Source organism: Haemorhous mexicanus, chromosome 20 (genome assembly GCF_027477595.1).
Source record: "Haemorhous mexicanus isolate bHaeMex1 chromosome 20, bHaeMex1.pri, whole genome shotgun sequence".
NCBI lineage: Eukaryota > Metazoa > Chordata > Aves > Passeriformes > Fringillidae > Haemorhous > Haemorhous mexicanus.
The window spans coordinates 130,160-147,249 of NC_082360.1; the positions used below are offsets into that span (position 1 = coordinate 130,160).

Genomic DNA, 17,090 nt, shown 5'->3' on the forward strand with positions numbered 1-17,090 from the left:
TGTTTATCTGTTTGCTTGGATCCATAGCAAGAGTTTTTAGCTGAGGAGGAGCTTTGCTCGTCACCTATAGCTCATCTCCACCTCTCGATGTGGTACAAATCAGGGGGGATTTTGGAGACCAGCAGGAAGAGGTGACTGCTTCACTCATTAGTGCTGAAAATTTACCTGAACTGCCCTTCTGGGAGTCTTTGAAGAGAAATATGTAGATCCAGAGGGTAATTCTGTTGGTAAAGAACACAGGGAAGCCTCCTTGGATTCAGGGGCGGTTTTGCAGTGGGAGGACCTCAGAGTTACCTTGAATTAAATTGTCTGCTAATGGCAGGGTTCCATTTCATCTTTAGATTCCTGGGATTATCAGTTCTGCTGTAAATATGTGTTTAGCATTAGAGTAAATGTTATGTCAGTACATGGCATACTGGTTGCCTGTTTCAGCTGCCACTGTTTCCACCACGTCACTGATTAGAGCTGAGCCAGCAGCCAGGCTGGTCCTTGATACACTTGAAATGCAACGTAGTCTATGAAAGATGTTTGTTAGCTGAAGTGTGGCTGATCTCTTTGATAAACTCTACAGCATATTGGTCCTCTTAGTGCACTTTGTTGGTGTTTTCATGTGAACAGGAGTAAAGGTGTTGAACTGTTGTAATTCAGTAGATGTGATCTCTCTTGCAGGACCATGGATGGCAAATGCAGCATGTGCTCAGGGCTCCACTGGCCTAATTAACTGAAAATTGTCAGGCCACTGTCTTGGGAAGCTAAATTGGTGGTCTTGGTGTTCAACACCCAGAGGGTGTTGAGGCACTGAACAGCCGTGGAGGCTCCCCAGGGAGTGATGACAGCCCAAGGCAGCCATAGCTCAAGGAGTGTTAGGACAACAATCTCAGGCACAGAGAAGGGTTCTTGGGATGTCTGTGCAGACGCAGCAGTTGGACTTGATACTCGTTGTGGGTCCCTTCCCACTCAGGACAGTCTGTGATTCTATGAACTGATGGAAGGAGCAGAAGTCGCCTGCAGAGGCCCTGGACACACTGTCCTCTTTCACTATCAATAGTCCTGAAACTGCCACCATCATGTAATCCGCAGCTGCAAGGTGTTGTTACAGAAATCTTGGCATAGTCTTAATAAAACTATTAGTCTGTGAGCCCTCTGGAAGGTCTGAGTGCTCAGCCACCCTTTGCAGGCACTTCTGGTTCCAAGAGGTAGCTTGAGATTAAGCATTCTTTAACATTTCACATATAAACAAAGTGGAAACCACTGTGAAGAAGCTGAAGGACAGAAAGGCCATGGGTGTAAACAGCTCTGAGCAGTAATGTGATAGCTATGCTAGGAATGGTGAGATGCTTAAGATATAATTACTCTGTATTAATGAGATGAGATCTGCACAAAAAGCATGATGAACTTGCCAGAGAAATAAACCACAGAGTACTGGGTAGCCTGATTTTTTTTTTTTTTTTGCCTTCATCATGTTTTAAATAAATGTTCATTCATACTGATTAAAATTTAGGTTAGATTCTTGAGAGCTGTTGCCCCATTTTGTCACTCAGGGCTTTTTAGGTGGTGTAGATTTAACCCTCAGTCTGCCCTTTTGGTGGCCAGTTTCCTAGATACTGAGGGCAAATAATATTCTGCCATGTCCAGCTGAACTGATGCATTCAGACTTCCTGGGGAAAAAGCCTCTTGAGTGCTTCTAAAGTATTTATTTTTCTAGGCTTCATCTTACTGAATTTACTGTTTGCTGAAACAGGCAGGACTCTGTTGGCCTGGCATGAGATAATATGTTTGACTTCACTCTTTCATTCTTATGGAATGATATTTGAGATGCATGGCTTTTTTCATTTTTTCAAGAATATCAGGGGAAAATAATTTCAAACGGAGAGAGAATTTTTCTGAACATCTGGGAGCAAAATGGGGAAAGTTTGATAAATGACATCTTGCTGACATGGAATAGCAGCTAGCTCAGTGAAGGAATCTAGGGCATTGCAAGTAAAAGGATTTTTTAAAATTTAGTTCCATTGGAAGTGTAGCACCATGCTGTATACATGCGCTTGACAGTAACGGATTATTCAAATTGTCAGATTTAAAAAAGCAAAAGAATTCAGTCTGAAGTCATGCAGTAGTCTTAATTTCAGGAGCAGCCGTGTCTTTATGCAATAGAAACAGACATTTTTTGACTACTTAAGTCAGCAGAGGAGATTGTTGTTCAAATTTTATACTCTGTTCAGAGGTTGATTGCTGTATTAAATATATGGAAATATTTGATACACTAAGCATAGGATCATCAGCTTATATTGATAACTCAACTGCATAAGTTTAAATTCTTTCAGGTCTTGACTGTTCAACTGTTCTTCATTTTAGCCATTTTGTGTCTGAGACACATTGAGTTTAAAACTTGTACACTATTTTGATTTTTTCCATTGCACACAGATACCTGTATGTATAAGCCTAAATACTGTCAAATAAGCAAAAATATCTTCACCTGCACCATTTTAAACTGGAAGTAACTCAAGGCAGTCACATCTTTGCAAGTAGAAATAAAACCTGTGACTTAAAAAAAAAAAGTAATCGTAGCCCAGATATTTTCTGGAGAACAGACTTTAGCCCTATAGAATTTTTTTTCCCCTTGTATTGCTCTACCAGTCTGATGTCAAATGTCTTTTTTTCCTCCATGTACTGTAATTGCCTCTGAAATACAACAATGAAACAAAACATTAGCAAAACACTGAGCTGTCAGAAGCAATCACTGGTTTCAGATCCAAATGGGGTGCTTTACTTGATCCGAAGAAACTTGAGTCTGTATCCTATAGAGGTTCTTTGTGAAACATCCAACACTTCCAGGTTAGTGTTGAAGTTGAGAAGATCTGACCTGTCAATCCAGCATGAATTTTCCCATAGGCCATGTTTAAAGTCAGATTGGGTTGTGACATTAAATAACGCTGTATGGTGTGTTCACTCCTCCTGCTCCAACTGGAGGCTCAGAGCAGTTCCAGTAGCGTTTTACAAGAGTTGAGTGATTTTGGGGTGGGTTATAGGTTCTGGCAAGGTAGGTGATCTTGGAAAAACCTCAGTATTTGTCTTTTAAAGAACAGAAGGTCTTCAAAGAACAATTTGCAAGGACAATTTGTATTAATAAAGAACTGCAATCTATATCATTTTCTGGAGAAAATGAGTCTCAGGGGGGGACCTTCTGGCTCTGCACAGCTCCCTGACAGGAGGGTGCAGCCAGGTGAGGATTTGGCTCTGCTCTCAGGGAACAAAGGATAGGGTGAGAGGAAACAGCCTCAACTGGTGCCGGGGAAGGTTTCGGTTGGGCATTAAGGAAAATGTCTTCATTGAAAGGCTTGTCAGGCATTGGGAGGGGCTGCCCAGGGAAGGTGGTGGAGTCACCATACCTGGAAGTGTTCAGGAAACCTGTGGATGTGACATTTGAGAATGTGGTTTAATGGTGAACACAGTGGTGGTACTGGTTAGACTGGATGATCCTAAAGATCTTCTCCAGCCATAACGATTCCATGATTTCCATGTGTGTATGCAAATGTAATTGTGTATGTCTAAAAGATGTGTCAGACCTGTTGAGAAAAGAACTTGGAATCAAACTGTACTTCAAATGATGGACTTTTGGGGTCTTGTGCAAAATATTTTTGTCCTCTGGGTGATTTTCTTTCTAAGGGGATACCAAAAGCATCAATGAGAGCTCCATAAAACCCATTTACCATTTTTGTTGTATCCTTGAACCTTCAAAAGGAGAGACTAAAGCACCTGCAAATGCAGACAGGACATTCCATGCATGGCATGTTTTTCAGTATCCTTTCATTCTGATTCTTCCTTTCTTTTTTTTTAATTACAGTTCTTTGAGGTTCCATTTGACTCAAATATGAACAGGACTAAAAACAGACCACTGGTGCGAGGACAGATCAGGTAAGGCAATATACACCTGCTCTGGCTAAGGAGGAGTAAATCTTTTATCTATTTCCAAGTTTCTCTCCCTCTTCAGATGATAAAAAGTAGCACTTTGAGACAAAACATTTAAGAGAAATGCACCTCTCTGTTCCTTGCTATTTCTTCATGTTTATAACTTCCGTGTGAGCAGTTTGGGCCCTCACAGCTGTAAAATACTGCATTTCTCAATACAGTAGAATTTCCCCTCATATTACATATTTCTTCATGTCTGATGACTCTGTGTATGGTGTGGCAGCATGCAGTTATGTTCCACTGAACTTTTGTTTTGTAATAATAAATCCTAAAATTTTCCCATCTAAGAACAAACACAAAAATGTGTGTTGCTTCTACATCTTTAGCTGGTTGAAAACTCATTGTGGCATCTTAGGAAATTGATTTAAAAATTTGTTATCATGAAGTTTATCATCATCTACAAGTAAATTCCTCCCCCCACCAAAAAAAGTCATTCATTAGCGTAGGAATTTCCTTTAAAAAGGTCCTCCTCCATTCCCTCTCTTTTCTGGATGATGTATCAGTTCAATTTCTCAAAGGCTGTTTGGCAACTAAAAAAGCAAAGTGAAAAAGAACGTAAAGAAAAATCCTCTAACATATTTGCAAACTGAAACTGAAGGCCCAATTCATAAATGATTCAACAAACAATTTTAGTATTGCATTTCCATGATTTGTGCCAAAGAGTATTTATTACAAAATTATGTTTTCCCTTAGGCTTCTGTGAACAGTTGGTCCTATTTATTTCTGTTATTTATTATCCATCACCTTTGGAGGACTGAAAAAAAACATGATAGATGAAACTACAAGAAAATTGAGACAAAATACTCAAGTGAACCTTGGGGGTAAATTCACTTTTGTGGTAGATAGTTAGAGCACTTCAATAAACTTGTTCTGATTTGTTTTCAAAGGTGGTGCTAACTGCAGATTTCCAAGTTAATTTTACTTAAAAAGATGTTTTAGGGACCACTGCAGTGAGGGCATCTGTGGCTGCCCCAACCCTGGCAGTGTCCAGGGCCAGATTGGACAGGGCTTAGAGCACCCTGGGATAGTGGAAGGTGTCCCTACCCATGGCAGGGGGGTGGAAAGAGATGAGCTTTATGGTCCCTTCCATTCCAAACTATCTTGGGATTCTATGATAAAACTAACATGCTGTGGAATTTATTGTTATTCTCCTTATGCAGATTATTTGTACTCAAGCTACTTTTCTATACACATGTAAGAGATTTAAGTATATTAAAATGGCAGAAGGTGGCACAACACAGCTAATGGCTTGAAAGCTTCAACAAAAATAAATCTTTGTGTTGTTTGATGAATATTTGTTCCAAGAATCCCATTAACCTTTTCCCTTAGCAATGCACAAGGAGCTGTGTTCTGTCTGTGAGCTTTCCACTTCTCATGTTCACAGTTGATGTTTTCTGCAGTTAATGGAGATAGTAACACTTCTACTTATTGATATTTCTGAGTGGAGTGTTGACTTGGCTCAGTTTGAACTGTAAGCCAAACTGTTGAAGAATCAGACCAAAAAGGGCTCCTCCTTTTTCTCACCAGTGGCTTATATTTGTGAATTGTAGTCACAATTGCAGATATGGAAGTTGGATGTTCGTGAACTAATAGAAAACTGCAACATGTGAAATTTTATTTAAGCACATTGTGACTCTAGACTATTTCTATATAATGTGGAGTTTTCCACTCTGATGTCTGTAGCATACCTACTATTACAGGTGTAACAAAAACAGTTCACACTGAAAAAAAGTGTGCATTTTTAAAAAAAAATTCTCCTGTAATCACTGTGGATAACTCAGGGTAATTAGCTTGTTTCTTTGCTTAACGTTAATGTAAATCAAGAACGTTCCTACTGAGGTTAGTGGAGCTGCATGGATGTAAAGTGAAGGTAAATCAATGTCCTAGGCTTACGCTGAGACCTGCGTTAAGGGTTTTGCTAGCTGTGGTTAAGCCAGAGATTTAAAACCTCCCCAGGGGTCTTGGTACAACTTTGGGTCCCCTTTAGAGCTCAGCCCCTGCTTAGCTGGTGGCTCTGCTCCCTTGGGTGGTCATTTCAGACAGGTTTCATTCTACTTAATTTAAAACAAATAAAACAAAAACTCCATAAATCTACAGTTCTTCAAGAATAATAATTTTTAGAGATCAGATGCTTATTCCCTGCAGGGGAACATTCTGATGCTTTGTTTAGAAAATACCTCATTTTAAAGGGACTGCCCTGAGATCTTTTTGAATGATAAAAATGTTTCTTTTTTCAGTGGGAGGCTTTCCTCTTGTTTAAACAGGGCACAATTCAAAGCAGACACCATCACAGCAGCCTTTTCAAGAATTTCTTATCCTGCTTGTATTCAGGCTTTATTAGTTAAAAACAAGTAAATGCATTCCTTCCCCACCACCACCCTTCTGCCTTCATTTTTTTCTACCGTGTGTTTTCCAGGAGCTGTCATTGACTGTGTTTGGTAAACAAGAAATTAAAAAGGCAGCTTTATATTTTTGACATGCACAATTGCTTGTAAAAATGCACTTCTTGCCTTTTGAACAGCGGGGTATTTTAAATTTTTTTTTCTGTCACGGTCATGTCACAGAGAGGTTTGGGGGGAGAAACCTTGGGGCTAAAGTATAGTTTAATGAGAATAAGACCCACATCAAAGGATGGTCTCATGCAATGATATAATACTTACTGTGTCTCTTTCCCAAAGGGGATATGGATGACAGTACTTATATTTCAATTATCTATTCACTGCATGGGATGTTCATTAAATGGTTCTAAAGTATTAGAGGCCTTTTGTAGAATGCACAGAAAAATGGTGATACTGCACATTCTCCTCAGATCAAAATGTGTGTTAGGAGGAAATTATATGGCTCTAACTGCATATAGATTTTGTTTCTTAGGGCAATAAAGAGGGTTGTTTTATTAACTCCACATTTAAATTTGTTTCAGTTGAAATGAAGCAATCACTGGTTCTCCAGCTAACTCCTGCCCAGGCTTCATTCTGTCACAGCTCCACCCAGACATTCCCTTGCATGCAGCTCTGTTTGGTAAATATAAATCCTGCAGAAACAGTTGACCCCTCATGCCTTGCTGCTTTTCAGCTCAGTCGATGGGTCTTTACCCCCAAATTATTTATCTGAATCTTTAATTGCATGCGGGGCAGTTGATAAATCAGAATACATTGTGCCTTGCCTCACATTAGGAAACATCCCACATGCTCATGTATAAAGCTGGAGTCACGGTGCATTTGGCTAAATAACTGCTCCATCTGCTTGTGGAGGACACTGCAGAGAAGTGATATGGGCTCCTAATGGAGTTGTCTTATCCTCTCATGTCAGCTCCTCGCTGTGGGGCTAGAGCCGCAGGAGCTGGAGGGAGCCGAGCCATTGTGTGCTAACCCTGCCATCTCTGTGTCTAATATGAATGGGCCTCTTGGACATTGATTGCAGCCATTGTCACTTTTCTTTAATTGACTAGCAATGAGTAATTTTCTCCAAAGGTGATGTTAAAGTGAGTTTTTACAAACAATATTTAAGATTGAAGCCCAAGATCCTTTCCCCATCTTGGGGGAAATGTTCTCCTGATGTCTTTTCTTCCAATATCTGTCAAACATTTCAGGTTCATGTTTGTAAATTCTGGCTTAATGTAGTCAAAACCCCAGCACTTTGTTCCTTGTATTACCATTGAACCTTGTCTGGTTTAACCACAACAGCATTATCATTCACCCTGTGCCAAGTGCCAAGTAGGAAATGTCACTGCTCAACAAGTTCATTATGGAGCTGCCTCTGATTAGAAGCTGCTATGGCCTGAGATCTGTGTACAGCGAGTCATGTTGGAAGTGCATTTCCCTCTGTGAAGGACAGAGTTTATCATGTCTTGTACAAGTTATAACTTACATGCTATCAGCTTCGCAAGTCAGATATCAAAAGTTTTTCTTGCACTTTAATTAGCTGTGTGAACACAGATGCTTGCTCTCTGGTCTCTATGACTAGAAAAGCTGCATTCCTGAGGTTGAGATATGTGGAGAACTGCTTTGATATGTTTTATTTAGTTATTTTTTTGCTAGGGATGTAAAATCACAAGGAATATAAAATTATGATTCATGCTGAAAAGGAGCCACAGGGACTCCTAGTGCTGCCTGTGTGACAATAATTATGTTCTATTCATGCACTGATAGTATATGAAGAGGTTTTCATTTTGTTTTTCCACTAAAAAAAGCTGTAACTCCAGATGGTAACTGTAGATAATCTACCTAGATAGTAATACATGAATCCTAAAATACAGCCATCCTCATCCTCTTCACCTCTCAGATGGGACTTGGCAGCTAAGACTTCTCTACAGAGTGTTCCCATGCTTTGGGTGTCAGAGGCATGTTTGCCGTGGTGCAGGGGAATCTGCAGATGGGCAGAAAGGATCTGGCTGAACTTGAAATTTGTCAGGCTCAATCTGCTTCATTGCTCTTCCACTGGCTGGTGTCTAGAGACTGATCCTCTTCCCATGGCAGACCTTTGCTTCTTGTCGGGCTCTGTTTTGCTGTAGGGAATAACTTAATTCCTTCATTTTCATTGCTTCTGGAAATGCATTTGGAAGCAGTGTTTAGAACCTCTGCTGAGATGACTGGACTATCTTCTCTCTCCTGTTTTTTGAAGAGCAGGTTGATAAATACCCTAGAACATCAGTTTTCCCTGTCTGAATGGGACTGAGATCTGTCCTGAGACTTCTTTACCACTGCTTTCCAAATCTTGGCTAAGGGCTCAGCAGAAGCACATGTTATATTTAATAATTTTAAATCAGAAAAATATTTCTGGAGAAACCAAATTATCCATCCTGTTAGTTAGGTGGTATCTGGCTCTTAAAGAGGGAACTGAGATTTTGAAGTAGAATAAATGGATCACTTAACTGCCACACTCTAAGGTTAGATCAAAGAGGAGGATTTTGTTTAAATATTATGGGGGACATTTTTCAGATTTACTGTAGGTTTGTCTTGTAAGCACTTAAAAAAATATTTACATTTTCATGACTGTGGGGAAGCTGTGAATGTTATTAGTCACCCTTTCACTCCTACCTAACAAAGCCATATACCAAAAGTGTGTTGACGCTCCACAGGGTTGCTCAGGGTTGTTATGATTAACATTCTGGTGTGGATCTCAAGTGTAATAAGAGCATAAACATTTTGTAAGTATAGGTCCTTTTCATTTGTACCTTTTATTTCCAAGTGAAGTGATGAGGTCCAGTTGGAGTGTCTGCTTAATAACAAAGGGAAGCATACTTTTGTCTGAACTACAAGTCTCCCTATGGTGCACTGAGACGTGGGCTCAGACCTCAGGGCAGGCTCATAAAAGCATGAAAAAACAGATCCTGGTATCATTTGCAGAGAGTTAAACTGGTTAAACTGAGAGCAGGAGATTTATAGAAGAAAGCTCGATGCTGAGGGTGGGACTCTTGATCTCCTTCTTTGGCTGAGTTAAAATTCTTGCATCACCTTCAGCAAAATCAATCAAGCCAATTTTGATTTGCTCAAGCATAAAAAAGAGAGATGTGTCCCTTTCAGGATGAAATTAGTCTTTTAAATCAGCCATGTTTGTTTATGATACTTTTAAAGCACCTTGTTCTAGCAGGGGAGACAGAACATCTGCAGCTTGGATTCTTGAGGAGTGAGGGGAACAAATTGCCCCCACTTTGTGTAAATTACTGTGTTGATCATGCTTTTGTACAGTGATACACACCTGTGACAGGGTGGCCTGGGCTACATACTTGGTCTGTTTCTTCTTTGGGAGAGAAATGAATTGATGCAGAAGGGCAGTATGTTATCCTAGTCCGTGTTTATTTACACTAAATGCACTTCTGAGCAAGAATATTTGATGGCAAAGCCAGAGCTGGTGACAATTGAGAGGCAAAACTCAAAAAGGCAACTCCATGATGAGACTTAGCCAGTGATACATGTTTATCCATCACTGAACTCCGTTTATGCCAAGTTCTCACTGTATGACATTTCTTGGGAGACTTAGACATCACTCACTGAATCGTTCCTTGTTTCCCTGTGGATTGTCCAGCTGTCATTCAAAATCACTTCCAGGTTGGTGCTAATGGGCCTGGCTGGGCCCTGTGGACAAAGGAAAAGTATTAGGGGTGATTCCTCTGAGAGTGATTTGAATTTTAAAGACGTGTACTTGAGGATTGTGTCTGTAAACTCTTTCTGTGCAGACATAATTGTTGTGGTGTTTAAGTGTGCTTAAATGCTACCAGTTAACCCAGCTCCTTAGGTTTTTGGGGAGCATCTGCCACTCTCATACTTCCTCTTAACACTGAATTCTTCCTCAGCTCAGATTTTATATTACAAGTTAGGTTTAGAACTTTTCCATTATTTTCCTCATTTTTTTTTTCCCCATTTGGGGAAAAGTACTGTCCAGTCTGAGATTAGCAACATCTTTATCATAGTCATAACCAGAAATCAGATGACAAAAAAGACACTTACAAAAACACAGGTGGGCAGAATTGCAACAAGTGTTTTCTGGCAGTCTTAAAAATCATGGTACACTCAGTTAAAGGGGATTTGATATAAATTTGGTATAAAATTCAATACTCATAGTACTTGTTGACCACAGCAACATGTTTTTGGGGATGAAATACCAGGCACTGACAGAATGTAGATACTATTTCTTAACCTGTGAAGACAAAATTAAATAATTAACTAAGAAAAAAAAGAACTTGACAAAGCTCCCCGTTTGTTTGTCTATCTTCGGTGTTAAATGATAGACAAGCTGTATTCTGATATTTGCAGTTGATGGAGAAAAATTGAATTCCCGATTAAAAGTGCAGTTTACTCTCACGCTTTAGTTTTAAACTGCATCATCCTTCATCCCTTGTCATGATTCATAAACTTTCTTGCATGACCGAAAGAGAATAAATGAATATCTATTAAGATCTTCCTCAACATTTTCTCCCTTAAAATAGTACCATTTTAGCTCATTGATATATATAGCTCTGTTTAATATAAGTCTGATTGTTCTGTTTAATATAACTCCGGTACTTTGCTAGTTTAAGCTTCAATCAGCAGGTTCTTGGGCTTTTCATAATATTCAGCCACAACGTACCTGTAAAAGAGAATATCAAAAGTGAGAGCATGAATTGCCTGTGTTAAGTAAAGCTTCTGACTGGTGCTGAATTGGAACTACATGAAAGAAATAGAGGTCTGGCAGTATGTCCATTCTGCCAGTGTTACAGCTATTTTTTTTTTTTTGTTTGTTTTAATTGGAAAGAAATCATTCCTTGAGACTAATCCAATCTATAATTGAAAGTTCTAGTTGAATCTAAAAATATTTTACTTTGAGTCCTTAAAAACCACAGCCTCCACACTATACTAATTAGAGGTCATGATGTATTAAAGAATCCCAGAAAGGTTTCTCTTGGGAGGGACCTTAAAGACCTTCTAATTCCACCCCCTCTGCCATGGACAGTAATGCCACCCACTAGATCAGGTCATCATGTAACCACTCTGATTCAAAATCTTACATCTGAATGTGGATATTTTTCTATCAGGTACGTCCTCAGTCTGTAGAGCTCTTTGAGAGTTTTATCTAAATTTTTTTGTAAAAAAAATTTATAATCATTTTAGTAAAGTCATCAGCAACGAAGCTACTGATCCATGGAAGTTAGTAGTGTTGTTACTATGATAGAACTTTTACTGCTGACAGTGGTCATGGATATGTTTTTTATTACTAAATATATAAATACACAGCCTGAAAGGATTTGTGTGGAAAGTTAAAATTTAATTTCAGAGTTGGTAGATTGCCATCATTCAGCATTCTGCTATGATTACTGATTTCTTTTGAATGCTCTGGGCCTTACCTTGAACATAGAAAACTGTGTGAGGCGATTTTTTAACTTTCCATCAAAAATAATTTCAGGGATGCTGCCATTGCTATCTGGGGCAAAATGTCCTTTTCCAGCCTTCTGGCTCCTTTCTTGCAGTCGGCTGAGTTATCGGCACTCACTCCAGTAGACGACCCAGTTCCAGGCATCTGTCCATCGAGGAGGCAGGGCTGGAAATGACACAAATTCAGTCCAGATGTGTGCTTGAAGGAGATGGGCCTGCATCCCCCTTACCTCAGCTGTGGGACCAGGAAGGGTTCTGACAGTCTTCATAACACCCTTTTCTGTCTTCTCCAGATGGGATGGGGTTGCCTGCTCTAACTCCTGTTTTTGATCGCCTTTTCCAGTTTTTCTGGTGGATCTCTAAAAGTTGCCGAGGAGAGTTCAGCAGTTCTTGGGTGCTGATCTTAAAGAAAGTTAAAAATCTTAACTTAAATCTTAAATCTTAAATACAAGTTAAAAAAAATACTTTTGGCTGATGCTCCTCCCACTGAGGGAGGTGACCAAGCCATAGCCCAATACTGTAGGACAGTCATGCTGTCTACAGGCACAGCTCCTGCCCTGGGGCTTGTTTTCAGCAACTCTTAGTGTTGCCTGGCTGCAGGAATTGAGAAGATGCCAGAAGATGAGCAAAACTAAATCAGCAGCTAAGGAGAAGTATGGTTTTCTGCATGGATGTAGGTAGAAATCTCCATTGACATCCTTTCCCCTTCATGACTGTGGGCTTCTGCAGCCACAGAAACCATCAAAGGGGTGGCACTTGAATTTCTGTTTGTGTAACCTCTCATTGCTGTTGGAAAAGGGTGAAACCTGCAGACTGATGCTTTTGTCTGAATTTGTAAGTGGCTTCAGAAGCCTTAAGAACTTATTGCTGACCTGGAAAAAATTAAGGAAAAGAGGAGGGGGCTTTCTCCAGCAGCTTTGTACTGACGAGTAGTCTGGGGACATTTTTAGTACCTAGAGATTCCAGAAATAGTAAGCAGCTTATGATGCTTCCTCCTGAAATCTGATTTTAATTATGGTTTTGGAGCAGCACTGGACTCGTATCTCGGCTTGTGATGGTGAAATGTGGTTGCAGATGAGGGTCACACTTGTGGTCTTTGTCTTCCAAAATACCTTCTCTTGAGCTTCTGCTATTTTCAGCCCATCTGTGCAGGAACCTGGTTCAGGCTGTCCCTCTTCCTATTACAACAAATTGTTTTGACACTATAATATACAGATAGAATTTGGGCCCAGAGTAGCAATATTTAAATTAATTTAATCCATCAGTCTCACCTCTGTTGTCTCAGCGTTGTTTGCCTGCCACCATGGAAGATGCTGAAGTCAGGTGTAATTTAGTACCATTTCTGTGGGTGAGCAAGGGGAAGAAGCACAGTGGTCTTACTGAACCTCTGTCTTGGATGACACAGAAAAATTACCAAAACCCAAACCCAGTTTTTGTCTCATCAAAAAGTAGGTAAATTGCAGTTTATTTAAAGGGCAGAGTCTGTGCAGAGTATTGTTCCATACAGAGGAACACAAGGGTAAGTATTTGGCTTCATTTGGATATGGAAATTACTCTAAATAAAGTTTCTTCTCTTTCCACCCTCCTTGTCTCACAAGCCCATGCCTGGATTCTTCCTCCACCATCCCTGTTCTGCTTATTTTAGAGCATCACCCTGCATTTGGCAGAACAAATCCATGGAACTGTGGCATGAGGGACAGTTGTCAATACTAATGAGTTCTAATTCAGAATAATCAATTGGGAATTTAAATGTTCCAAATCTGTTAAGGTACTCCAGGCATGCTGCAGCTAAATAAAAGAGCATTGTTGTTTGGGTTTTTTTTAGTTTACCCTTTTAGAAGTGAGTGACATATTTATGAAGGATTTTTGACAGACAGGGAGATGACAGGATATATTACTTTTTGTATTAGGCCTTGAATCTAATTTTTATATATATGCACTTTTACTTCACCTACTTTTTATGTATGTTTGTTGTGCCCAGTTTCCCACTGACAAATGGTCACAAATTAAGTTTCTTGTGTATTTACATAACATCTGAATGTGAATGGCATAGTACTGCTGATTGAATGAGTACACCTATTCAGGATTCATATGTGCTTTGTGTCTGCACTTGTATGGGAGTGTCAGTCTATTCACAGGAGTAGGTCAAAGCATTAGATGCTGAGGAATTTTCCATAATTTCAAGTACTCCTAGGTTTTAAGAGGGAATTGTGTTTTGCTCTTTGTTGGTTTTTTGATTTTTAAAAAAATTCATTAAACTTTTGCCCCATTTTTAACACTGTTTTTTTAGATTGTAGTTCAAACTCTGCTTTGATAGTCACCATCACAAAATGTTTTGGCAAAGACAGCACAGAAAAGCCTGTGTAAGTAGTCCCACTGTTAATCATTATAGACATGAAGCTTGCTAATGCTGCTGTGAAATAGGTAAAATACTACATTAATTTTATAGGTGGGCAAATGCTTTAATTTGTTTTCACCCCCTAATTTTTCCAAATAAGGCTGTGTGTCAGTAAGTACTATGATCCGTGGTTCCGGATCCTGTTAAATAAACTTATTTTCTGCACACGTGTGTAAGCTCATTATTTGCATATAACCAGAACATCTGTAAGTGGCAACTAGTTTAGGGATTGTATTATTGCACATGAATTAAAATACACTGCTGCATCATCCAAAGCCTCCTCACTCCTCTGGATGAGGGTTCACATGGATGTCTCGTGGTCATGTGTGTAGGAGATACCTGAAGAGCACCCATGTGGAATTCCTCCTGCCTGTTCCCCTTCCCTCCAGCAGCCCTGAGCTGTCCTTGAGCAATCCTCCCCAGCCCTACCAACAGCATGTCTCCAGAGTTGAATGAGGAGAATGTGGGCCTCATCTTTCTCCTGCTTCTCGTTCTCCTCTTGGATGCTCTCAGCGGAGTGTGACTGGGGTGGAGCCATCTTGGGTGAAATCCCTGGGAAAAGAAATGACAACACATTTCCTTTGCATCAGGAAAAGTTTGATTATTCACTAGTCAAGCTGAAATTCTAAAAAGCTTTTAGTTTAAGGTGGATGTGTTTTAGCACTTTTATTAGGTAGATTTTAGTGTATTTGTTGTCAGTGGAAGAGAGAAGAGGGACAAGGCACAACTACTAGGTTTTGGTTTGCCTTTAGGAGGTGCCCTATGTGGTGACATACTGGGTATTTTAGAGTTGAAATTTGAAGAGAACTCATATGACACTTGCAGTATTTTTCCAAAGCCTGATTTTAATCAGCCAAATAACTGAAACCAACTCCTCCCAAGAATCCATCATAAAACCTAGTTTCTTACTCAAGATGTTTGCTTTCTGAGCTAGCTCCTTAGCCAGTTTTCCAATGGAAGATTGCCTTTTTTCCCATGGGAGTGACTCCCTCAGCAAACATGAACGCCCAAGTGAAATGAGGCCTATGTACCAGCATCTGTCACCAGCCTGCACTTACTGCATGGGATGTTTTATGGATGAAGAAGACCATCAGAGACCCCTCAGCCACTTTTGAGCACTGTGTGAGAATTTTGTGGCATTGGGTTGCCCAAGGCTGACATGGGCAGCATGGTGGCATGAGGCTGTAGTGGGAGGAACTGTGTGAACATCAGGTGGTGGGGTAAATTCAGTGACAACTCAGTGTCTCAGCCTTTCTCCTGCTCCAGGACGATCTGATCTCCTATGGGCCCTTGATGAGATGTGGGGCAGCCTGGCAAAGGAGAGTGCACCCCACGTACCTGAGTACTAACAAGCAACATGAGTGTGGACATGCACACTGGTCCCTAGAAGACATAAACTAGTGGAAATCAGAATACCCTTTAAACCTAGGCTCAGTATTGTCTTAAAATCTGCAGTGTCACTGAAGCAGAAGGAGCTTCACCAGTGACTGAAATCTCTCTACGTTTTCTTCAAATATTTTCTTTTTTGCAGTGAGGAGTTGCTTATACTTCTCCTAAACCTTATAAACATGACAAGTTTACATGAGAATGAGCTGAATTCTCTTCTACCTCATTATCCACCATGAAAGAAAAGTCCTGATTTCTCATTGCAGTGTCTCTGTGATGTGAAATAGTATTTTAAGAGGCAGAAATAGCAAAGCTGAGTCATCAGATCACAGTATGACCTTCTAATCTCAATTGGAGTTTTAGCAACAGGCCTTTGTAAGTCAGACAATTAACCTTCTTTGTTGAGGAAACACTAGAGAGAAATAGAAAATGTGATGCTCTCAGGATGTCTGAAAGTGAACTGGTTCAGATGCTTAAGAAGAACCACCCCACTGACTTTATGCCCTCACCTGAGAACATTAGGACAATTATAGACACTGATCAAACTGCCTCAAATTGCCCAGAGAAGTTGTGGCTGCCCCACCCCTGGAAGTGTTCAAGGCCAGGCTGGATGAGTCTTTGAGCAACCTGGTTTAGTGGAAGATGTCCTTGCCTTTCAGAGAGGGGTTGAAACAGGGTGGGCTTTAATGTCCCTTTCAACACAAACTTCTGTGGTTACATACTGTGCCTCCAGGAACTTCCCTTAAAGAGGCAAAAAGGAATAAACTGAAAAACAAAAATGTGTTCTCATCTACCAGGATCACAGCAAATCTTTTGAAGGTCTCAGCCACTTAACTTCACTCCTCCCTTTTGATAAAGCCTTATTTTTTAAAGGTATTTTTCTGATCATTTGGTTGGAAATGAAGGCAGCAGACGCCTGGGATCAGGGCTGGCACTGAGGGCTGTTGTGCTGCAGGGAAACAATGAGGCAAAACAGGGTTCATCCATGCAGGAGGGCTTTACACTCCCACCCTTTGGCCTCCTGTCTGAGAAGAGACAGAAAGGGCTGGTGCCTGCTCATGGAGGGTAGTGTTCGTTTAAACTGGAGACACGTAGATAAGTCTTCACTCCTTATTAGTGAGAAAAGTGCTTGTTGCTTTAGATCAAACTGTACCCTCATTTATTTCTGTGAGCCCTGTGGGGTAGATGTGGGCAGCCCAGCCTCATAGGATCACACTGGTCTTTCGTTGCCTCTAGAGTGAGTATTGTGTGAATCTGGTGTTTACTGTCTGACTGTATTTTATTCAAGAATCAGTCAAGATAGATTTGTTTAACCAGGCCTGGTCAGACTTTTACTACAGAGGGGCAACATCTACAAAAAGTACTCTGGCATTTCTGGTCATCATTGGGACCGTTTGGCTGTACAGATTGTGTTTTGCACAGGGGCAAAGGAGCTCCAGCACAGAAGCACCACAAGCTGCAGAACCAGAGGGCACAGCTCTGTATGGCTCCTT

General features: G+C 40.3%; 1 protein-coding gene across 3 annotated transcripts in view; it reads left to right on the plus strand.

Annotated features, from left to right (window-relative positions):
- The window catches only part of LOC132336796 (protoheme IX farnesyltransferase, mitochondrial), a 92,367-nt gene that overhangs the window by 57,802 nt on the left and 17,475 nt on the right, over positions 1-17,090 (plus strand). For all 3 annotated transcript variants that reach the window (XM_059864667.1, XM_059864666.1, XM_059864668.1), the window contains one exon: positions 3,842-3,912. In XM_059864667.1, coding sequence (XP_059720650.1) covers positions 3,842-3,912 — 71 coding nt within the window. The remainder of the gene's footprint in view (positions 1-3,841; positions 3,913-17,090) is intronic.